At 31.6% G+C, this 25025-nt stretch overlaps 9 protein-coding genes and 1 non-coding gene across 10 annotated transcripts; 3 read left to right on the top strand and 7 right to left on the bottom strand. All coding sequences in view use genetic code 12, as the record gives it.

Annotated features, from left to right (window-relative positions):
• Positions 1–85: 85 nt before the first annotated feature.
• On the bottom strand, positions 86–781 carry DFJ63DRAFT_332560 (uncharacterized protein; the record flags this gene model as incomplete). The annotated part of the gene is made up of 1 exon (XM_064907699.1): positions 86–781. One exon carries the CDS (start codon positions 779–781, stop codon positions 86–88), a length of 696 nt encoding a protein of 231 aa, XP_064764402.1.
• A 526-nt stretch (positions 782–1307) lies between these two features.
• Positions 1308–1379, bottom strand: DFJ63DRAFT_t3. Its single transcript has one exon. It is a non-coding gene; the product is annotated as a tRNA-Asp (tRNA).
• Positions 1380–1913: 534 nt separating this feature from the next.
• Positions 1914–3188, bottom strand: DFJ63DRAFT_332559 (uncharacterized protein; the record flags this gene model as incomplete). The annotated part of the gene is made up of 1 exon (XM_064907698.1): positions 1914–3188. The coding sequence occupies one exon, from the start codon at positions 3186–3188 to the stop codon at positions 1914–1916; it is 1275 nt and encodes a 424-aa protein (XP_064764401.1).
• A 2762-nt stretch (positions 3189–5950) lies between these two features.
• On the bottom strand, positions 5951–7375 carry DFJ63DRAFT_321550 (inorganic phosphate transporter; the record flags this gene model as incomplete). The annotated part of the gene is made up of 1 exon (XM_064907339.1): positions 5951–7375. The coding sequence occupies one exon, from the start codon at positions 7373–7375 to the stop codon at positions 5951–5953; it is 1425 nt and encodes a 474-aa protein (XP_064764400.1).
• Positions 7376–7996: 621 nt separating this feature from the next.
• Positions 7997–10098, top strand: NOT3 (CCR4-NOT core subunit; the record flags this gene model as incomplete). Its single annotated transcript, XM_064907697.1, has 2 exons — positions 7997–8019; positions 8100–10098. 2 exons carry the CDS (start codon positions 7997–7999, stop codon positions 10096–10098), a joined length of 2022 nt encoding a protein of 673 aa, XP_064764399.1.
• Positions 10099–10656: 558 nt separating this feature from the next.
• PEX12 (ubiquitin-protein ligase peroxin 12) lies at positions 10657–12476 on the top strand. Its single transcript, XM_064909179.1, has one exon. The coding sequence runs from the start codon at positions 10765–10767 to the stop codon at positions 12187–12189; it is 1425 nt and encodes a 474-aa protein (XP_064764398.1). The 5' UTR covers positions 10657–10764; the 3' UTR covers positions 12190–12476.
• A 1-nt stretch (position 12477) lies between these two features.
• Positions 12478–14023, top strand: DFJ63DRAFT_8774 (S-methyl-5-thioribose-1-phosphate isomerase). Its single transcript, XM_064909160.1, has one exon. The coding sequence runs from the start codon at positions 12765–12767 to the stop codon at positions 13983–13985; it is 1221 nt and encodes a 406-aa protein (XP_064764397.1). The 5' UTR covers positions 12478–12764; the 3' UTR covers positions 13986–14023.
• A 988-nt stretch (positions 14024–15011) lies between these two features.
• On the bottom strand, positions 15012–18248 carry DFJ63DRAFT_283447 (uncharacterized protein; the record flags this gene model as incomplete). Its single annotated transcript, XM_064904722.1, has 1 exon — positions 15012–18248. A coding segment is annotated over one exon (3237 nt), but the record flags the coding sequence as incomplete, so codon positions are not given.
• Positions 18249–18900: 652 nt separating this feature from the next.
• On the bottom strand, positions 18901–20374 carry DFJ63DRAFT_316280 (uncharacterized protein). The gene has a single exon (XM_064906684.1). It carries the CDS (start codon positions 20006–20008, stop codon positions 18956–18958), a length of 1053 nt encoding a protein of 350 aa, XP_064764395.1. The 5' UTR covers positions 20009–20374; the 3' UTR covers positions 18901–18955.
• REG1 (protein phosphatase regulator) lies at positions 20290–23932 on the bottom strand. The gene has a single exon (XM_064909178.1). The coding sequence runs from the start codon at positions 23622–23624 to the stop codon at positions 20571–20573; it is 3054 nt and encodes a 1017-aa protein (XP_064764394.1). The 5' UTR covers positions 23625–23932; the 3' UTR covers positions 20290–20570.
• Between the last annotated feature and the right edge of the window lie 1093 nt (positions 23933–25025).

The raw sequence follows: 25025 nt of genomic DNA, 5'->3' as shown, positions 1-25025 counted from the left end.
AAAGTTTTGTTTTTGCTTATAATTAATTAATTTATGTTTTTTTTGTATATGTATCAAAATATATGTAAATATGGAATGTTATATATTACTCTATTTCTGATAATGTATCACCAATTTTATGAAATCCACGATTAAAGTAAATTATCCCTCCTGAACTTTTATTATCCTGTAATTTCTTCCCTATTATATCTATGACGTTAACTGCCCATATTTCATGATTATTAACTTCAAAATTTGCATTCACTTTACAAATGAATATTGTTTCACTATCATTCAATATCGGTATGGATATTTCATCATTGATTTTATAAAAAGTATAATCTTCATGTTTGGAAATCTTTGAGAATGGAGTAGTCATTTCATGAAACACTTCACCATCTTCATTCTCTTCATTAGTAGAGGCTAACTCAGTTCCAGTTTTATCTCGTTTAACTCCACTAGCAAATATTCGACAAAGATGAACTGATTTAGATGTAGGAGGTAATAAATGAATAGCAAGATATTTAAGATTATGTAAGGCACGAGATGTATATGATGGTAAGTGTAAATTGAACTCTAGTAAAGGGTTAGGATAAACAGCTAATGAACTAACTGATGATAATGTCATACCATGTAATTCATAATTTGAATTTTCAAAAGCTGATGTTAAGATCATAGCTTGAGAGCTAACTCCTCCCATACTAGATTTGAATTTTTCCAGTATGATAGTATGATGATGTTGATTCCATCGTATGGATTGTTTAGAAAATGCTCTTGTGGCAGTAATTAAACTTCGTTTCATAATGTTAATTTTCAATGATTATAGTTTTGCAATTATATACGGGTGGATCGATAAGTTGAAAAATTAAATTTAACCATATTTTAAAATCGGGCATTGAAAAAAAAAGAGGTGAGCCCCAAAAAAATAATTGAATGTTTTGCTTGCCCCAGAATTGGTCTGATTAATAGATTTGACCATGTCCAGTGTTACATTTGAGAACGTTATGGTAAATATATAACATCAGTCATGTATGATTGAATGTTGAACTTATTTAACCAAATTATTTATATTTTAAGGAAAAATATATATGTAAATCATCTTCCTATACGAAAATAAAGTTTATAATTATAATTTTGATGCAAATCTGTTCAAATAATGAAGAAAGTACACCATCTCCCATTTATGACTAGATTTTTGTAAACTTAAACTCAAGAGCAATTAAGCCGTTGAATGCTATTGTAAAAAGACAAACCAATAATCAATTGAACTCTAATTAAGGGCATTAATCATGAAATGATTGATTCCAATGATTCAAAAAAAAGAAGAGCTCCGCGACGGGGAATTGAACCCCGGTCTACCATGCGACAAACGGTAATTCTAGCCACTAAACTATCACGGACTTTTTTTTAAAATTTTTTCTGCGAATCCACGTGAGCCGACAGTATAAATCACGTGCAAATTTACACGTGAGAATTTTTCCGATAAAAATTTAGTTGAATTTGATCTTATTTAAGTATATTGAATGATATTTGGACCATAGAATGATATTATGATTTCATATAATCAAAGGAATATCATTTCCAATGATTTAAAATATTATTGTTGTATGATATAAAAAAAAATGACAACATGACCTTAGATAAGAATAAAAAAGCCGTAGTTGTGGCAACAATTGTCATAATTCTTAATAATTAATAGAGATATCTAGTATTTTTATCCATTATATTGAATTGAATTACTATACTTCCATAATATTCAATAACATTGTTGGTAAATCATCTATAAGTAGAAATTAACTATCTAATTATAATTCATATAAAAATTTATTTTTCCGGTCCCAATCTAACGTAAAAAATAATCCTTACATCATAAAAGTGCGAACAGCGAAGGTTTTAAACTAATGTACATAAAATTTACTATATTGTCAGAACTATTAGAAATCATCTATATGTTGAGCTACAATATTTGGATAACCCCAACATTTGAAACCTAATGGTTTGGCTAAATAACATAACCCTTCAGTTTCAATACCATCATAACCTTCGGGTCTATCCCAAGTAGTACCAACCACATAACTAGTTGGAAAAACAACTCCTAATTTAATAACAATCGATCTTACAAATAATACGGCACCACCTACTGAATCTAATTCAAAATTATAAGTTAAATCACCATGATGTTCTTTATATTGTTCTTGTTCCACGAAATTTTGGAAATGAAACATTTTTGGTTTAACATCCATTGGAACATAAGCAGCTTCATCATAATTATTTTCATCTAATAATTTTAATTGATGACTTGATGGTTTTGTTCTTTCACCTCTCCAACTATTTTTATCATAATCATTATTTCCCCCTCTTGCAACTCTTGGAACTATAATATCTTTTTTAGATTTTATAAATGTAGATAATACAATATCGGGATTATCAAATTTATAAATATCAGCATCTAAAAATAATACATATTCTTCATCACGTAATACTGATGAAGTTAAAAAGTTTCTATTCTTAGCAATTAATCTTCTTCTAAATCTTTGAACCTCATCTCTTTGTCTTGAATCTCTATCAAATCCCACATTTGCTTCAAGTTCAGGATTAGTTAAAAGAGTAACTTTAGATATAAAATCTAAATCATGAACTAAAGAATGGACTTTTTCATCAAAGAATGAAACTAATTCTCTAAAATCTTCTAATCCATTACATAAAAATCCAAATGAAATAGAAAATTGATCAACTGGTTGATGAGCATATAATGTATCAATAGTAGCAAACAAATCTCTAATGGTTCTATCTTTACCATATGGTGATTGTTGTCCAACATTGACAAGTATAAGTACGGTATCTTGACTGGTGGTATGTTTTAAATGGGATGATTTAATATACTCAATTCTTTTAAATGATGAATGAGGATGAGAATATTCAATTTTTTCAAATGGTGGTGGAGGTGGTGGTGCAGGAGGAGGAGCAGCAGCAGGAACAACAGGAGCAGCTTCAACCTCAAGAGTTTCAGGAATACTAGGGGGAATTGGTTGTCCATTTAATGGACTTTTAAGTATATGTGCTGGTTCTACTGCAGAAATGAGTTGACCTGAAACCAATTCATCTTCACGTTGATAAAAACTATAAGTTATTAAAAGAAGTAATGATAATGCCCCTAAAGCAGCTAATGACAATTTTCGAGGAAGACCTTTTGATCCGTATTGTGCCATGGTATGTTACTATTCAATTCTGAATGTTCCAAAAGGTCAATCCATATGTTTACAAGATTGGTTTAAATTTTTTTAGGCTAGATTCGAGGATAGGTTTCTTTATTTATGGTATTATGTCAAAAAGGATGTTTTAGATTTACACGTTTCAAAATTAATGCAGTGTCGTTTTTTACATTTATTTAATCACTTTTTTTTTTGTTTTTTTTGTTTTATTTTTTTTTTTTTTTGGATTTTTTTTATTTTATTTTATTTTATTTTATTTTATTTTATTTTATATTATTTTATTTTATTTTACTTTATTTTTATAGTTAAGTTTAATTTATTTGCTAACTTTTCTTTTGAAATTGACTAGGAAGAACTGGTATCGTCAACCAATAAAGATAGTCTTCTTTTTAGGTGAGAATATAACAGCATAAATCACGCTATAAAGATTAGATCCAATGAGTGGTGTCTCTTTTTCTACACTAACAGAACATAAAATGTTAAGTAGATAGATAACATATTTACGTTAAAAATGAAGTAAATGGTATGGTTTACGTAATATCGGTATTATTGACCTGACATTGAACATGAGATATTTTACCTAAAAAAGGAAGAGGGCTTCCTTTTTGCAAAGATAAGCCATTAGAGTAATTACAGTTATCTTTTTACAGTGGTTAAGTAAACTCTTAAGGTAATTCACGTAAATTTTGGTTATTTTTTAAGTTAATTGTGGGAGTTTTTTTTTTAAAATAATTATTTATTTAAAGTTAGTTTCCTATTTGTAATAGTGGATATGGGAAACAATGGAATAAATCTGATAAATATACCCATATTACTATTAAAAAATATAATAATGATAATAAATTTGAAAAATATTACTGAACACCAGATATAAATATTTGTACATACATGGGTACCTTTATTTAATGAGTTCATTGTGCTCAATTTATTACAAATTAATCTTAATCTTGGCAAAAAAGGGAAAGTTTTGGTCTCCCTCATATATGGACAACTTAAAATTATCCCAATTGCAAATCTGGGCAGAATATATTAAAGTATCTACTGAAGTAGTTCAATGTGGTAGCTTATATTTCTAAACCAAACCAAAAAAAAAAAAAAAAAAAAAAAGCATTAAAAAAAGCATGTACATGAAATCGAACAATGGAAAAACATAAATAAAAACGCTGCTGCTGCTGCAATTTATTCTTTCTTTCATTTTTCAAGCTACAAACATAAACTTATCGCATTTACCACATTTAATCTTGACGTGTGCCTTGAATATCTATACCTAGTGAGTAAGTTAAATCAACTTAAGTCAGTAAATGACAGGGTTGAATTACTCCCTAACCAAGGCTTTGTTCATACTTTTTTTTCTTCCCCTAGTCCCTTTCTTTAAATGCAAAGTTTCAAAAGATTCTTATAGCTCCCCTTGGTACAGATTTAAAAATAATTTATGATCTTTCTAACCAAAAAAATAAAATAAAAAAAAAAAAATAAATTATAATTTAAAAAAAATATTTCTCAAGCATAAAAAATAAATGTAAGCTGTAAAAATTGAGAAACAAAATACTAAAAATAGATCAAGAAACCAAAAAAAATAGTTCAAAGTACACGCATACCCGCCCCCGTGGCCTTTTGCTCCCATTTCCTGCACATTACTTGGACAAAATCTCTATCCAGAAGTTATAAACATGAGGTGTTTTAATAGGACTTATTACAGAATCAGAAGTAATGATTATAATATTTATGTATGCGATAAGGCATATCGATAAAGAATTCATATTTGTTGGACGACAACGACAACGACGGAGGACAACTAATCTAAGCCGGAAGGGGAAGATTCTCCAATGACAAGCTTTTTTTTTTCTTTTTTCTTTTGTTGAAAACGTCTCGTTAGTCATATTCGTCTACTTCCACATTATCTCTATCAAAGGTTAAACCTTCCCATTGGTCGATCATTCTGAATCGCACGAGACAGAGCTAGATCATGATGAAAACTCGTAAACTCACTTAAACTTAAACTTTTCTATGGTTCCTTACTTTATTTTTTTCAGGTGCGGTAATTTCATATAAATTATTATATATACAAATAGATACAAATTAACAAAAGATTTACTCGTTGTAACATATTTTTACAATATTAGTGTATACACAAACTTTGTACAGGATATAGCTTAACCATCAAATTATTAGCTATAACTCACCCACCACTCGACCATTATCACCTTCTTCTCCTAACCACCATTCAATATAACAACTGAAAACATAAAAAAAAATATCCTTGAATTTTAAGGTTTTGAGAATAATTAAGTTAATTATACAAAAATAAAACCACCCTTTTAGCTAAACTCTGTTGTAATGTAATGTAATGAATTTCACTTGCCATACTATTAAGTTATATTCACAATGGCTTAGTTGAAATATCACTTCCAATTTCGTAAAAATCATTTAGTTCTAATTGAAAGAACGCCAAATGTTTTTTTTTTGTTTTTTGGATGAATATAAGCCTTATTATATCGTATCACAAAGTGCAGTAACATTCATAATAGTGGAGAATGAAAAGGATACTATTAACATGATAAAACAAATGGAAAATACCCTCAATCTAATTGAGTAAAAGTTGAGCAAACATAAAAAAATAAAATAACAAAATCTAGTAGAATTGGAATATAATAAAATAAAATAAAATTGGATAAAATAAAATAAAATAAATTGGTAAAGTTAAAATTAAACATAAAACTTTGCAAAAGATAAAATGAATGATAGAATCCCACTTGTACTTAAACAACACGACTCTTTGATGGTTCGAATGGGAAAAAGAGGGCTAAGATACCAATGATTCCAACAAAGGCACCACAGATCCAAATTGGTACTTGAGATGAAGTATTTGAAAAATAAGCAATCACTGGAACAATACAAGTGGCAACTCTAGTACTTGCAACGGCAAGAGCATTACCAGTTGCTCTAGCCAGGGATGGGAAAACTTCGGGAGTATAAGCATATAATACAGCATAATAGATATAAATGGCAGCAAATGAAATTGATGATAAGGCAACATTTTGGGCTCTATTTCTAATAGCAGTATAACCAAATAAGAATGCCATAGCACTAACACCTCCAATACATAATACACCACGACGACCTAATCTTGGGAAGAAATAAATCAATCCACCAGCAATTAATGGTCCAGCCATTGAACAAACATTACTGATTAAATTATCACGGTAAACTCCATGAACAGTGGATGCACTAATATCAGCACCTCTAGTAGCTAAATAAACTGGTAAGAATGAAGAATATAATGGATAAGAAATACCTAATAAGAACCAAGAAATGAAAACCAAAGCAGTTGATCTAGCAATCTTTTTATTGGCAAAAAGAATACTTAAATGATGTTTAACTAAAGTGAAAATACCTTTAAAAGTTTGATGTTTTCTATAATCATCATTACAACTAATATCACCTAATTCAGTTAATTGTTCAAGAGTTAAAGAACATGTTCTATTATATTTAGTAGCAATTTCTTGTAAAACTTGAACAGCTTCAGCATCTCTATTATTTGAAATTAAAAATTTTGGAGTTTCTTTTAATCTAATAAAAGTAATACGACAAACAGCCATGAATAAAACAATACAACCATTAACATAATAGACATATCTCCAACCTCTATTAATATGAGATGGACAATAATCAGCAGATTCACAAGAATTGTTTGGTAAGAAAGCATAAGCTAATAAAACAGCCACAGTTTGACCAATACCCCAAAAGAAAGCAAAAAAAGTTAATAACCATTGATCTTTATGAGGTAAAAATTCTAAGAAAACACAAGTATCTAATACTAAATTACCACCAGCTGCAAAACAATAAAGGAAAACAAAAATACAATAAGATGCCATAGTTCCCATAGTACCAGTTAAGATAGTAAATATAGCAGAAAGGAATAATGAAAGATTAAAAGCAACTTTTCTACCGATTAAATCAGCTGAAAATCCCCAAAATAAAGCACCAATTAATAAACCGGCAGCTAACATTTCATTTGAAATAGCATAAGTATAACCAAATTGATAATTGATAAAAGTTCTAACACTTGATTCTAAATAAGTAATTTGAGTATCAGTCCAATAACCCATACCATTTAAAAAGAATAATTTTAAATGATAAGGAGTAAAACCAATTTCATCAATAGCATCATTAATTAATTTCATTTTCTTAGCTAAAATATCATCATCACCTTCTAACTCGAACATATCCACGAGGGTACCCGATGATCCATCATCGGTTAAACTGTGGACTGAAGCGGAAGCACTAAGTTTAGTTTCAGTTAATTCGGGCATGATTGAAACTAATGATTATTAAACAGAACAACTATATAAATCAAGAAGAAACAAGTGAAAAATTTATGAAAAAAAAAGCAATCAAATTTTTAAATGAAAAAGTCCAAGAGTCAAAAGACTTTTGGTATAATTTTAAAAACATCTTTGTATATTACCGCATTTGGAACACAAAATTGCATACGATCCACAATTGTCTGAAATGGGGAAGACACACTTTTTAATTTAACTAATCCGGTTACTATAAGTGGACTGCATTTGACATGATGAAATGGAGCACGAGGATGGGGATCACGCGCAGAATCTCACGTGCTCATATTAGACATTTTTTTTTTTTTTTTTCTGTTTGTTCTGTTTCGGTAAAAATAAAAAATTTGGTGAGATTGGATGTATCAAGTGTAAAAAGCTATTGCAGTTAGTAAAGTTGGCGAAGTATCTGATTTTCTTAGTAGAACTGGTAGGTAATATTAAGAACTATATTAATTCCTTGTGAAAATGGCTAATAGGAAGCTACAGAAGTAAGTATATTTGGATTGAGGTCTTGGCCTCATCTCTCCCTCCCCCAATGAAACCTTATCACTAACTCATGAAATTATAGAGATATTGATATAATATTCAAAAAGATCCAAGAAGGTCTTCATGAATTCAACTATCATTACGAACGTTATGAAAGCATAAACACTGAAGATGACAGTGATAATCAACGAGAGAAGGAAAAACTTGAGAATGATTTGAAGAAGGAAATCAAACGACTTCAGAAATTCAGAGAACAAATCAAAATCTGGCAACTGAATGATGTAATAAAATCATTGGGGCTATCGTCTTCTTCATTGTCAAATAAATTGAATGACAATAAGAAACTAATAGAAGAAGCTATGGAAGTGTATAAAGATGTGGAACGAAGTTCCAAATTGAAAACATTTTCAAATCAATCAATCTTAATGGCATCCAAGGAAAATCATAATAATAGTTTTCGAGATGATGATGATGATGATGAAGATGAAGAAGATAGTGATGAAGATGATCTGGATGAATTCGATTCAAATGAAGAAGAAGATGATGATGAGGATTTACGTCCTGAATCACAAGAGATTGTTACTTTCCTAAAAGATGGAGTTCTTCAACTAAATAATCAAATTAAGAAATTAAATGCTGAATTTGATAAATTATCTCAAAAGAAATTAAGAAAAAACAACTTAAGTACCATTGAAAGTAAAAAGGAAAAGATTCAATCAACTGTAGATTCTCATAAATATCATACCAAGAAACTAGCTAAGATCATTAAATTAATCAAAGCCAATCGATTAGCTGATGTCAATGTTTGTTGGGTCATCAAAAATGATTTAGAGAAATATATTGAATCAAATGGTAATGATGAATTTGATAATGGTTTATATGATGACATTTTCAATCTGGTAACTATCGAAGAAGATGATTACGTCGAAGGTAATACAACTACCGAAATTTATTCAACCCCCGTAAAGAAAGAAAAAGAAGTACCTGTTATTCCAGCAAATGGAAATGGCCAATCTGAGATTAAAATTGCCAAAGTTGTTACCAACCAACAACAAGCTCCATCATCACTACCTCCAGTATCTACTTCACCACCACCAAAGAAAGTAATTAGTCCGGAATTAGCCAGTCCCGCCATTGTTCGTACTCTTAAACCAGCTTCAACTCCTATTAAACCAGTAGGTACAATGAAATGGTCAGCTGCAGCTGTCGCAGGGTTAGCAGATCATCCAAGTTCATCAAGTAGTAAATCACCGGAACCATCAACTACCTCAAGTAATGGTACTTCTATAACAAGTGTGGAAGAAGATCAAGTGAAAAAACCTGTTGAATCAACCATCGAAAGCAAATCAGTGGAACAACATCTTTCTATTATTAATGAAATCCAAGAACAAGATACTGTGAAATATTCTACTATTTTGAAAAATTCAGGAATTTCTAATGTTGAATTTAACTTGTTTAGTGATGTGAAATTAGTAAGTTTACCACCAGGAATGCAAGATTTAGTAGTATCTTTTACTTCTAAAAGAAACAAATCAGATGATTTCCAGTTGTTATATGATAGTCCAGAATTTAGTCAATATTCTACTCCAATTATTAAACCTTTCTTACCTGAAAATATTAATAATTATCCAGTTCAATTCTTAAAGTTACAAGCAGGTTGGAATAAGATTAGAGGACAATATGATTTTGAAGGGTTTGTAAAAGAAATTCAAACTTTGGCAACCAATAATATTCCAGAAACTATTCCTCAAATCAATGAATTGACTAGTATATTATTTTATGGATTTTATTATGGTATAACTCCCCTTGAGAATTTGATTGCAGAACAAAGTTTATTTAACTTAGGTTGGAAACCTTACAGATTACAAGATGTTGGACAAAATCCATTATTAACTTCTGTGAAGTCCAATAATTATTTCTTCTGGGTTAAACAAATTAGTTCTTTACCTTCTAATGATATCAATTTTGAATTTGGAGATTTCCAAATATTTAATTTATCAACTTGGGAAATCTTTGTTAAGAATAATTATAAGTTGGAGACTAGATTATTACAACTTGATCCCTCGATTAGCTTTGTATAGCATACATACATACATACATACCCCCCGTTAACCTGTACCCGTAAATTCACGTACTATTTTCAAATTCTATATAATTAGTAGGTGATGTAAGATTAAGACATTGAAACTCACTCTGTTCAGAATCAAGTAATTCTTCTGAACCTGAACCTTCAGAGTGGAGTACTTTTTCACTACTGAATGTAATCAATGGCGACGTACAAAGTTGAGAATAATCTTTTACTTGAGAGCTGTTAGAAGTGAATATACTATCTTCTTCATTAGGAATGTCTTCATTATAGAAGATCAGAACATTGTTAGAAGTCTTAAGAATTGGCATCATCATTTTATCATAACTAGGTAGCGACACAATCAGAACATATTTCCTGTCATAATTGATGTTAAACATTTCAAGTGATGATGGCTTGATATGAAACTCATCTATCAACGATGTCAACGATTCAAAGTTTTCCATATTTGAGATGGATTCTATCAGTTTTGTTGATGGATGATTCCAATTTAACCTTGACCGTCATAATTTTAACTGGTAAGATCAAAAACAGAAAAAATGGCTGTAAATATTTTGTCCGAGGCTAAAACTCTGTACTCCACAAAAAAAAAAATCTATCACCAAAACTATATCTTCAATCAGTATCATATCACATTTGATATACCCATAGACCACCAAGAATGGAATATTACTCATCACTTGATGCATCACAGTTAGATGCTGATAGGCCTACTCTATTTGAGTTGATTTCTTCAAATCAATTAGAGGCCCTATTGTCACCTTCTTTAAGATATATTTTAGTTCATTATACTAATCGATATCCAAAATATTTGTTAAAGATTAATAACAACTTCGATGAGATAAACTTATTTTTCAGGACTTTTATTGAATGGTACTTCATGAAGTACTGGCAAGGATCTTTCACTGAGAATTTCTATGGGTTAAAAAGAGTGAATCAAACGCCTTTGTCCGATAATTCCAAATACAATAATGGCAAATTAACTCAATTAGTTCCAGCTATGATTGAAGAAAACAGAGTTTTAACAGGATTCCAACAATTTATTTCAGTTTTTGAGATAACTGGAGTTGCATACCTTTCAGAAAAGTTGAATTATACCTATGAAATATGGTATACCAAATATATCACTAATCAATTAAATGTTCATGAAACAAATTCAAAAGAAGAAAACTTTAAAATTCAATTTAAGAGAAAGTTTGTTGAATTATATCCTTACTTTCAAAGTGCATATCGTATTGGTAACTTCATTACTACTATATTATATCTAAGTGGCAATACAAAGTCTCCCTCATTATTAACATACCTTTTCAGAATCAATTATTCGCGATTAAGTCAATATGATTACACCAAAAATGAGGCAAGATCTGCCAAGCCAACATTGAACGATAAAAAAATTAACAGAATCGCTCCTCCGTCAAGTTTAGAATATGCTTTAAGATTGATTACCAAGAACTTTACCGATCCATCTTGGAAATTGATCAAAATCATATTAGGAACATTTTTCCCAGTAGCTATTTTCTCATTAAAATTCTTAGAATGGTGGAATAACTCTGATTTTGCTACTAAGTTATCTAAAAATCAAGGAAATGTGTTAGATTTCTCTATACCTCCTCCATCATTCTTGACAGATGCTTTAAAGAAATCTCGAGAAAATTCAAAAACTAGAGAAAGAAGAAGAAAATACAAATCTGGAAATGTTTGTCCTATTTGCAAAAATGAAATAAGCAATCCTGCCATTATTGAAACTGGTTATGTATTTGATTACTCCTGTATATATAACTACCTTCAAAATTCACATAAGGTAGTTGCAGAAAAGGCTAAGAAATCGGCAAAACAAGACGATGATGAAGAAGAAGAGGAGCTGGAAGAAGAAGCTGAAGGAGAAGAAGAAGAACATGAAGAGAAGACCGCTAAGGAAAATGAAAATGAAAAGTCCAATAGCGAAGGTAAACAGTCGGAAGATATTGTTATTGATATTAGTAAAGGAGGAAGATGTCCAGTAACAGGAAGAAAATTATTAGGATGTAAGTGGAATCCAATTAAAGAAGAATGGGACATTGAAGGTATACGAAGACTTATATTTTAGGTAGTGTAATTATGTAACTAATGTATAATGAATCTGAATCAAAACATAGATGCAATATTCGTTTGGGCTGCAATATGTTAATGACGCCACACTCTTCACATAGTAGAATTAATTAGTATCGCGAATCGTTGAATCAAACCATCATCTCCAAGACGGATTAAACATGATTTGATGCTGGGACAACATCATATTTTAATTAAACTGATCTAATTCTCGTATCAAATGGGAGGTTCGTCTCATAAAGCAGTTGTTGCAAAGTCTTTTTATCTGCGACACTTTATTAATGCTCCATTACGCCAACATCGATAATTTGAAAGAAAAAACCAAAATAGCTTGTTTGTATTCGATACAGTAGTTAGATCTTAACCTGTCATACTTATAATACCATAGTACAAACATATGTTGTGTAAATGAACCAATTTTAACAATTTAATTTTGGAAGATTATAGTTCACGTGGACCGCAACACCACAGATTAGGAATTTATTTTTCAGCAAAATATTTATAGATTTTTGAATATTTTGATGCTAAATCAAATCATATCAGTAACAGCTTGATCATTAACCAAACAACAAGATGTCAGAAAGAACCTTACAAGCTATCAAATTCGATAAAGTATCTACAACCTTGGAAATCTTGGATCAATTACTTCTTCCTTACTCAACCTCCTACATCTCTATAAAATCAATTGAGAATGCATTTCAAGCTATCAAATTAATGCAAGTTAGAGGAGCTCCTGCTATTGCTATTGTTGGAGCATTTGCCATTGTTGTTGATACCAATACTTATTTAAAGACTACCACTGAGGGATCAAGAAAGAAATCAGTTGAAGACTTGGTTAAGAGTATTGACTATTTAATCACATCTAGACCAACTGCCGTCAATTTATCAAATGCTTTGAATGATATTAAATCTTTAATCACTAAGAGTCACAAACCAGCTGATCTTGTTGAAGAAGTCATCTATAAAAAAATCTTTGATTATTCAGTTGCATTATACGAAGATGATTTATCAAATAACTTTAAAATTGGTGAAAATGGTTTGAATTATATCAAATCAATTTTAAAAGAAGAAAAATTCAAAGGTGCTTTTTCAATTATAACAATTTGTAATACAGGATCCTTAGCTACTTCAGGTCATGGTACTGCTTTAGGTATAATCAGATCTACCTATGAATCATTAAAAGAATCAAAAACAGATGAAGACTTTTATCTTGATCATATATATCCTTTAGAAACAAGACCTTATAACCAAGGTGCAAAACTTACCACCTATGAATTGGATTATGAAAAGATTCCATTCACTTTAATTTGTGACAATATGGTCTCAGCATTAGTTAGAACTTTAAACCAATCCAAAGCTATCAAGGCCCTGTCAGCCCCAGTGAAGTTTATTATTGTTGGTGCCGATAGAGTGGTTAAAAATGGTGATAGTGCCAATAAAATTGGTACTTTCCAATTATCAGTCATTGTTAATCATTTCAACTCAATCCCTAATTTCAATAAAATCAAATTCATTGTGGCAGCTCCAAAAACTACTATTGATTTGAACACACAAACAGGTGATGAAATTGTTATTGAAGAAAGACCAGCAAATGAGTTGACAACTCTTAAGGGACCTGTATTAACTGAAAATGGAATCGGTGAAAAGATAACTGTTGGTATTGCAACTCCAGGAATATCCGTCTGGAATCCTGCTTTTGATGTTGCTCCACATAATTTAATAGATGCAATTGTCACTGAAGATCCTAAAGTCTTCTTAAAAGATGCTTCTGGTCAATTTCATTTAACTAAATAGATTAGATTAGATTAATATATATTTTTATTTCTATGCTATCTAAGTAGATACTTCCTTGTCGGTAAAGGGCTACACCTATTCTTCAGTTCCTTCTATTTTCTTCTCTACGTCATTACTGGTATCTTGTTGCGTAACAACCGATTCACCGGAATCTTTTATACTCTCAGCATTGACATCTGTGCCATTTGTCTTCGTTCCATTCACCTCATCTTCGGCAGCGGCAGTATCGGGAAGCTCTACTGCTTCTTTAGATTCACTTGCTGCTACTTCATCAACCTGACTTTCTTTAGAATGATCTGCTTTGGATAAATCTGCTTTGGATTCTTCTTCTTCTTTAGACTCCTCTTTTTTGATGCCTGTAGTCTCATCTTCCGCAGGTTCGTCTTCTTTATGCTCTTCTTTAGGCAGGTCTTCTTTAGGTTCTTCTTCCTTAGGCTCGTCTTCTTTAGATCCTGCCACCTTGGAATCATCTTCTTTTGATTCATCTATATTATGCTCCTCATTATTAATCGCTTCAGGCTTCGTTTCAGATTGATTAGATTCGACTAAGATAGAGTTTTCATTCTTGGATTCAACGTTAGATCCAACTTCTTTGGAATTAACTGAAGTCGAATTCTCTATCTCTAATTTTTTCGACAGACCATTTTCAGCATGCTTTCCATTCGATTCCTTGATACCATTGTTCTGACTTTCTTCAACCTTAACTTTGGGTTCACTGTTTTGTACATTTTCCTTGTCGTTGTTTTCATCACTTACAATCAAGTCCTCCAGTTTCAGTAGTTGTATTTCCTCCTCATGTTGACTTGCCTCGACTTCATCCGTATCTAATTTAGTAATCTGAGGTAATACAACAGTATTACTTTCTTCAGCAAGCTTTTCTTCTATTGGCTCTTCTCCTTTTGGCTCCTCGACTGCTTCTAAATCATCCTTCGATTCTTCTTCTTCTTTTTCGACTTCAGGTATTGGTAATGGTTTCTCCTTAGCATCTGGTTTCTCTTCGTCTTGTGTTTCCTTAGCAGTAGCTGGGATATCTAATGAATTCTTCTTCGAATTACCAGCACTCTCAACGTTGGATTTAATTTCTCCTTCGATATTTTTTCTCATAATCTCTGCCATTTTGGTGTCTTCCTCTGTTGGCAATGAATTAACATTCTCCCAAATGACTTGTCCGGAATTACCATATCCTGGAAGTTCACAAAGTTTAACTCTGAAGAAATCAATATCCTTTAAAACCATTTGCTTCTCATTGAAATCTTTAAATTGCTTTAATTTAGTACAATAACATTCAACTAATAACCTCTTATAATTGTCGAAAATTTGCAGAAGAATCAAAGAGCACTTAATTTCAGCTAAGTATCTAGAAAGAACTTTTGCAACAGTAGTTGTATCTTTCACCAAAGTTTCCATATATTGATGACACTGTCTTGGGTGAGTGAGCGGTTGAGACCAATCAATTCCAATAATTGCATTACAATGACTAAGGGTTCTATCGTGCATAATAGATACAAGTTTGGAAAAGATTTCATTCTCATGATCCTTGTAATTACTTATGATTCGGTAGAAGGTAAGCTCGTCAGATTGATTTGGATCCCTTTGCACAGGAGAGGTTTCCTTCTTCGCAAAGACAAGTTGAACATTTGGCAATAAAGCAATATTAAATTCAACTACTTGGATACACAACGCCAAATGTTTTGTCGTTATATGTTTCAATCCAGCTGTTCTTGTAGCCCCTGCATTTAAAACTGCTTGCGATGTTTTTGAATTCATTAACTTAAAATAGTTCAAAATATTAGTCTCAATAATTGATGTAGTGTTGGGAAAAGCTTTGGATATAATCAAATAATCTCTAATGGCTTCCAATGCGACTAAGGTCAAATTAGGTATCATAAAGCTTTCCTTGCCTGTTGCTAACCTTGTACGGTCACCACTAACAGAACCCTTATGAGGTGACTCGATTTTCCCATAATCATAGAAATCAAAAAGATCCATCCATTTGCTTCCAGAGAAACCTTCTGCTCCAGCAGATGAAAGGAATGTGGCATAACCTGTAATTTCATCAAGGATTGATTGGTACTTCTCAAGAATATCCGACTGCACAATTTCTTTCCATGTTTCCCTATCACAATCTGAGATAAGTTTTTTAAGAGAATTCAGATGAAACCTGTGAACGAAGTATAAAATGTGATGCTTGAACCAATCACTTAACGAATTTCCACCACCAGGGGCGACATATCCAGGACTTATTAATTCACATTCTTGCAAGTAAGCAGATGATATTGAGTACAATCTCAAATAATATGGCACTGGAATATCAGCAGTCTGTTCCAGTCTAACATTTATAACTTTAGTTAGTCTTATTTGAGTTAATTCAATAGCTCTATTAATGGCCATTGAAATATCAAGAGCCATGATATCGATATTTCTAGTAACATCAGGAGATACATTGGTCAAAGCAATATCCAACAACAATTTTTGATGGGCTGTAAGTCGACGTAAGCACTCTGATAAATTACAATAGATTTTTATGAACATGGTCTCAAACTCCCTTGGAGTCAATGACTTGATGTTTGATGATAAGGTATTTGATACTGGCTGGGCTTGTGAACTATTAGCAGATTCTGGAGGGTCAGAAGATGAACGTGAAGGTGCATTAGATAAATCGACCGACAAATAATTTCCATTTTGATTGGAAGCATTAGGTAAGTTATTTTTTATGATATCTTTGATCTCTGTGATTATCTTTTCTTGGTAAAGGGAGTAAGCTTGAGTCAATTTACCTGCCTTTCCAAGGTTCTTTACATAATCTATTAACTTTGTCTTTTTCTCATCCTTGACTGTCAGGTATGAAGTATTGACTGTACGGGATTGGTACTTTTTTTGCTTGTCTATGGAGTTGTAAATTCTGTTTAGTGTGTCTCCTGTTGAAACTGAATTATAATGATCTCTCAAATCTCCTAACAAAATCTGGATAAAGTCATTAATATAACCCTTCGAGCATTCTTCTTTCAAATTTTGTAAATCATTTTGCAAGTATACCAAAGCAGGTAAGTTTGAAAGATTTACGAGTGGATAATCGAACTTTGGATAAAACGAGCCTACTTCTTCATCAGTTAACTGATCATAGCTAACACCACGAATAAGATTTTCGACTACCACTATTTCTGTCAAACATTTGTTATATTTTGCATTATTGTAAGACTTATTAGCTAATTCGAATATTGAAATGATATATTTTAATTGTATAATTGAAGATTCCAAATATTCCACATTCCTTTGTTCAGCTAGCTTTTCTAATATTTTGTTTCCTAAATGGGCGTGCTCTTCGCCTAGTTTATCTAGTTTACTTTTGATTAACTTAAATTGTTCAACACATTCATCTGACTCTTCTTTCATGATTTGAATATCGCCAATCGTACTGAAAAATGAATCAGAAGTTTTTGAAATTTCTTTAATCAAGTTTACTTCAACTATATCTAAATAATGCAGAAACTTTTCCTGAAGGGCATTATTGTTAACAAGTTCATTATCATATAGAATAGTGGAATCTTCCATGACCTGTTTAAATATTCTAGGATCATCTAGTCTGAAGTTTTGATCTAAAAATACACTAGGAATGGCATTGATATCGTCACTTTCCTTATATTGAAATTGATCTATTGAAGAACTGGTAGATAATTGATCATCATCTTTGAACCCTTTCTTTTGACTGAATTGTTGTAGACTATCTTCAGTTAGATTATTATAGCTCAGTTCAAAGCTTTTGTATTCCTGAAGGGAGTTTTTGACATATTTCGATGTTATCTGTTCATTTTTGATCTTATGCTTAAGTTTATGTAACTGTATTTGTGGTATATCTTTATAAGTAGGGTATTTCAAGTTATTGATGGTAGTCAATCCACCATTTATAGTGACTGAACTCTTAGGCGCCCTATTTCGTTTAGCTCTGGCGTTATCTGAACCAACCGTTAATGCATAGATAGAATTTGGTCCTAGCGGTGATAATTCATCATTCACATTAAAGCTTTCATCGGGATTGAATTGAAGAACAGACAGGAAACTACTTTCAACATCAATACTATTTCGAAAAGATATCGCTGATTCAGACCGTCTATGAGTATTAGGATTTGAATTGGGGCCCGGTTGTGATACGAATGAACTAACTTCAGACTCAACGGCTAGATCGTCATTTAGATTATCACCTTCATCAATTGAAACTCTGGCTGTGGATAGCACAGAATTGTTCAAAGTTGAATTGGAAGACATTGGTCAGCAATTATAATCCTAATTCCAGATGAGCTCCAACAAGAAGCGTGATGATTCTTTATTATCGTTATAATTCTTATTTGATATATTTTTATAGTTGCCTATATGATCTATGGTTGGAGAGCTGTTTATTTCAGGAAATGTCGTTCTGGAGCACGAGACATTTATGAAGATGTCGTCGCACTCCAGGGTCATATGGTGTTATAATTGCAGTATATTGTGAAAAACTCATTACTAATAAACTAAGAATCCTACTACACCATAGTTACAACCATTTAATACAATTTGAAAATGTCTGATACCGTTGCCGCACCAGCTTGTCATATGAAAAAGGACGAAGCTCCTAAACCAAAACCATGTTGTGTTTGTCTTGATGAAAAAAAAGTTAGAGATGAATGTCTTTTATTCAATGGTCAAGAAGGTGGTAAATGTAATGAACTTATTAATGGTTACAAGACTTGTATGAAAGGTTTTGGATTTGAAACTAACTAAGAGTATCAAAAGCATTTCATTGATGCCAAATTATGGAATATCTTTTACGTCCACAAAAGTTTATACTTGTTTAATAGGGACACGATCAATCTCATGTACATAGATAATATTCATTCTACAAAAGTCAAGTTTATATAAATAAAAAGTTTAACATAAGTATTCAAATAATAAATAAAAATAATAAATGTAATCTATTCTATATACCCAAAATTAGCCTATTCTTGTGATCCATAACTCTTAACATTGTCTCCAAAATATATAGTACTATTACTACTATCACTATGAGTTACAAGTTGTGAATCTTGAGAGTCACGATGTTCATGCTTTCTTTTTGGATTTAACAACCTTGTCTCTTCATTGGCAAAGTCAGCAATTTCTTGTCGAAGTAAACTTTCCTGATCATCCGTGACCCCAGAACCTATTTCTTCTTGAATTCTTTGATTGACTCTCAGCCACACTTGATTACGGATAAAGTTATCAACTAACACTAACTGTAAACAATTCATGACAATAGGTACAACAAACATAACCATGAATATTTCAACTTCTTCTGGATATTGATCTAACCACACCAAAATAATATGCTCTATAATCCATAACAATTGTGTTTCAAAACATTCAACAATACCGTATAAGATAAATTTCGTTATCATTAATGATGTGAAATATATGGCCAATTGTTTCCAATAAGCCTTAAAGGATGGTTTGTTTGGATCCGGTCCGTATTCTCCAGATTGGATTTGAGTTATATGAAAATATTGTTTGCAAACTTTATTCACAGATTTGAAAACAAGGTAAAGAACGTAAACCCCGATAGTACAATCAAACACAATATTTAAAAAGTACCAATTACATGGATCATTAATTGAATCGTCATCATCTCCATTTCCAGGTTCGGATCCAGGTAAGAAATTGATTGAATTATCATTATCACCAAGCTTTTTAGATTTGATTAATGATAACAACACATTAAATATATGAACACCCAAAGCACCAATCAACTGCTTAGATACATCAAACATCCACACCGGCCAAGTTCTTCTCACAGGATATTCATATGATCTTTTTATTATTAAACAAGATAGACACAACAATCCAAGTACAGCTTGAGTAAGTAAGGAGAATGGCCCGATTAACTCACATTTGCCATCATCATCGCCTTTACCATCTTTATTACCTACCAATGAAGTAGGCAAAACCATGGTTATTATTAAAAGGGGCAAGGATATGATATCCTGCGCTCGTATACCTTGACATCCAAACGTCATGACTAATTATATGATATTTGCCTTTATCAGTTGTAAGTGTTATGAGTGCGGAGGCTGGCTGGTTGCTTTCTTGAGTTGTATCTTCTACGATGAATTTAGAACGAAACAACAATCACAGTTATGACCACTATAGCACAATGAAGCCTGTCGTGAAAATGAAACTAGCTACTTAAAAGAATGAAGTGATATTTATTAATGTGAAATAGCAATATAATTTGAAGTAACCATCACCATCATGCAAATCTATAGACCCAAATATTTTTTTGTATGTCTGATTATATGCAGTCTGAGATTTTCTTCCCCCAACAAAGCTCATGGATAGAGATTTTTGCATTCAAACTAAAATTTTACAACAATTTTAAAACCATTAATTTATAACCATAACTTGCATTAATATAAAAATTATAAAACGTAGAAGCAGACAAAAAAAACATTACATTTATATACGTATCATAGTTTTGAGCTGTGAGACTCAGGTATAGACAAGAATCAAAACTGTCTCCTATAATTTTTCCCTTTTTTTTAGTTGTTTTTGTTGTTGTTGTTGTTGATAATCATAGTATCATGATGAATCGCTTGGAGAAGCATTGTTTTTCCAACCACCTAAGAATTGATTAGCCAATCCTTTGGCTTGTCCAACGAGAGAAGGATGTACTGAGTCATCGACAGTGGCTTGGCCAACTTCTGGTGATTGATTATTACTACCAAATCCATTTTGGTTAGCAACTTCTGCTAAAGTTGCATAACTAGATTTACCTTGTAATGGTGGACGTTTGATTGATGATGATGCAGCTGAAATAAAATCATCTTCAGACTCAGAATCAGAATCGTCAAATGAAAAAGTATTCTTCGATTGAGGTTGTTGTACTATAGTTTCATTTTGATATGCTTGCTCTAAAACCGGTTGACCTGGTGGAGGAGTTAAATTTTCCAGGAATGCATTTTCAGATGTAGTTTGTGGGGGTAATGGTGATGATTTCTTTTGAGTGTTAGATAAAGTACGTTGTAAACTATTATCAGGAGATGGAGAGAATGCAACTCTATCTAGTTGTTGTACATTAGAACCAACAGTAGCAGGAGGTGATATTGCTGATGCTGAATTAAAGAATTGATCTGACAAGGCACTAGAGGATGGCTTTTGTTTAGTTAAACCACCAACACTTGAATCACCAAAAAACAGTTGTGATAAAGATCCAGATGAATGAGGTTGTTTAGATAATGATGCTGAAGAATGATGAGGATTTATCATTGAAACTGGAATATTGGTAGGTTCAGGATTTTCAAATGTCTCAGGATAATGAGCTGTCATAGTTTGATGTCCAAATGCTTGTTGAGCCAATGATTGACTTGATGAGCGAGTATTAATTGATAATCCGAAATCATCATCTTCATCACTGGAACCTCCTTCATCGTCACTCAATTGAAATGGATTGCTAACTGGGGGTCTAGATGGGATTCCTGATGGTACTGGAACTGGTATGGATACAGGCATCGGTATTGGAACTGGTACTGAACCAGAAGTAGAAGATAATGTGGGTGAAGTTGAAGTTGATAAATTTGGTGTTGTTTTAATATTGATATTGTTGTTATTTATAATGGTTGGATTAATAATCGGTACTATATTTGAAGTATCATAATCATAATCGAAATTAGATCCAATTCCAATAAGTTCTGGAACATCAATGACATCAGGAGTTTCCTTTTTATTACCATAAATAGCATGATTTGGATCGATGGTATAAACCGTATTATAATCATAATAATAATCATAACCTCTACTTATTTCATTATTAACATTATGAGATAAACTTGAAGTATATGGATTTTCTTCATCACTTTCTTCGTCAGAACCATAATTTAATGACGTCGAAGGTAACAATACAATGGATCTTGTTCTATATAGTTTACTAGTATCAGTTGAGATTGATTCATTATCTTCGGTATTTTCTTGATTTGAGTTGTTATTAAGATTACTTTGGTTATTACCTAAAGAAGGTAAGATTGTTGAAGCAGATAATGAAGGAGATTTAACATTGAGGACAAAGCCTTCTTCTTCCTCGTCATCATCATCGTCATCGTCATTATCAAAATCACTAGTGTAAGGAGAGTGATTTCTATATTTTGAAGAACGATAGCCACTCATATCAGTATCATAATCATAATCAAGACCTTGATCATCATTTTCATCATAAGAATTATATTCATTACCTTCATCATCGGAGAAGTTCTCTATTGCCATACATTGTTGAACTTCATCATTAAAATGAATATGACGTATTTCTTTAGATGGTTGAGGAGGAGATATCGAAACTGGTTCACCACTATTCACTTTATTACTATCAATGGAAGTAGCAGCTATTAATGGAGATGTATTGAAACTTGAATCTATGGAATCATTGACACGATCATTTGATAACGCTGATTTCGTAGATGAATTTAAAACAATAGTATCAATACTTAAAGTTGAAGCATTTTCATTACTATCTGTACCTCTGAATAATGGAGTTGAAATATTAACATTTGAACTGGATGAACTATGATGACTATTATTAGGATCATTTAATAAATCTTGTAATTTTGAAATACTACCACTGTTTGATCTTTGACCATTATATTGAGTATTTAATTTAGCTGATATGGCATCATAATCAGCAAAATCGGGAGTATCATTAGCATTTTTTTCATCTTCTTCTATATTTTCTTTATGTCTTTGTTGTTGAATTTGTTCTCTAGTCTTTTGATATACTTTATTACTTGCCATAGATAATTTTAATAAATTAGAATGACTAATCATCATATCTTCAACTGTTCTTCTTTTTAAAATTGGTTTTGGAGCATTTGGATTTGGAATTGATATATCACCTGCCACTGAATTAGAAGCAATCGATTGATGTCTTGTGTTATGAAAATGATGATCTTTCTTTGGACTTGAACTTAATGATGGACTATCATCTTTTAATATAGGGCCATAAAGCCAAGTAACATCACTATCTTTTGACCAATTTACAACTTCAGGACTAATAGTTTTTAAATTTGATCTTCTTTGAGCCCAAGTTCTCCAACTTGCATTTTCTAATCTTGCCGAATCAGCTACATCTTTACGTTTTTGTATAACATATCTCCAAGATTTCGATATATCCGATACATCCCATTGATGAGATAAATAATCGACATGTCTCCAAGGTTCAGTTGCTATATCTGTATCGTCATGAGGTATCAACAGAGGACTTTCAAGTTGTAAAGCTGATAAAGTTGGGGTTTGAGCCTGAGGAGGGGATAAAGACGAAGATCGAGGAAGAATATTATCATTTTCATTTGATTCTGATATTAATTTGGATGAGGATGTATCTACAGTTAAATTCGGTTGTTGTGGTTGGGCTTGTAATTGTGATTGTGATGATGGAAGTTCATGATGGGAAGAAGATACAATATTATTATCAGTAGTATTATCGTCAGTACTTTGGAGGGGAGCGATAAATTCATCTAAAAGTCCCATCGATCTTGTTCTCTTTAATTTAAAAGTAGTATTTTCAAAATGATCATCATCTTGGGCTTCCACATGTTGAGAAGTGGTGGCACCACCACAAAACACTTCACCTTGAGGTGTGGTAGACATTATATTATATGCGGATGACGTGGGGTATGGTATATGATATTATCAGTGATGATTGAAGAAGAAAAAAAATCTATGATGGTTTAGACAGATGATGATGATATGTTGAAGTAATTATAAAAAGAATTGATGTATGTATAAGATGATAGATTTATTGATTGATTGATTGATTGTATGAATGAATGTGGGGTGGAATAAATTGTATGTATCAACAATAACGGGATAAAGGCGAATCGTTGATTAAATAGGAAATTTACTTGCAATAAAAACTCTAGACACAAGCAAATGAGAATGATGTAGGGAAGAATATATGATTGAATGTTATCTAGGTAAGATAGGATATGATGCTAAGATATATAGATGGATTAAATGGTGGAGGATGAAAGAATGGGGGGTGGAGGTGTATAGGTTGTGATATGCTTATAACTTTTATGTAGTCTGTATTCTATTTATTGGTGATATAGATGATGTTTTTTTGAATCTGGATGGATGGAGATGGATTCTATTAGTAATACCTTGAGATCAAAGTCCTTAAAAATATATGAATTCAAAATAAGAATAACAGTATGAAAAGTATGGGAAGGATTATATAAAATTTGAATTCTGATGATGATGATGAATGATTTTGTATTTCTGCTTCTATGGAGGTTTTTTTTCTAGTGTCTACAGTCTCGCACTGACAGTTTTTTTTTTTTGCTTGCACTACTTTTCCCACTGCCTTTACTGTTTAAAGTCAAGCCAGTACAGAAAAATTTATAACCACCAAACGAAAAATAGAACGACATTATTAACTGACAAAAATGGATAAAAATAGACAACAAAACAGACAGTTCGCGACATTTAATTTTACAGTTTAAAGGAAAAAATCGGAATAAAAAAAAATAGACAATTTATCAGACAAACCAAATTAAAACATTAGACAGGAAAAGAAAGGGATTGGACAAAAATACTACAACTTACATATTTTTGTCTGAATATGGGTAGATAACTGAAGTTAGGTACAATGGAAGAAACGTAACTTAAAAGGAGGGATTATTAACATAAATATAGGACGATATAGGGTAGTTAATCTATCAACTACGACATTTTAAATTATATTTTGTACCACGAGTGACCTTTTAACCTAGTTAATCATAATTAGATATACAATAGTACTACACACACATGCACACTTTATTAAATATTTTATTCAATAAAAGATAAGCCTTTGTAAGTCTGTGTTTAATAATAGAATCGGAAAATAATAAACAATAATAATGAAAAACTTTACTATAAAGTTATGGTAGTTTATATATTTTTCTTGTCTTGACTCTTTTTTTGTTTGTGGATTTCGTAGTGCCGTTCATTTGACTTGACTCGGTAAAAAAGCAAATTGTTAATCATCCTCCGTAAACCTATCTGTAA

This window comes from Scheffersomyces coipomensis (genome assembly GCF_036884675.1).
Source record: "Scheffersomyces coipomensis strain NRRL Y-17651 chromosome Unknown DFJ63scaffold_1, whole genome shotgun sequence".
NCBI lineage: Eukaryota > Fungi > Ascomycota > Pichiomycetes > Serinales > Debaryomycetaceae > Scheffersomyces > Scheffersomyces coipomensis.
The sequence above is the reverse complement of the archived record's forward strand: the minus strand, read 5'-3'. Positions and strand labels throughout refer to the sequence as shown.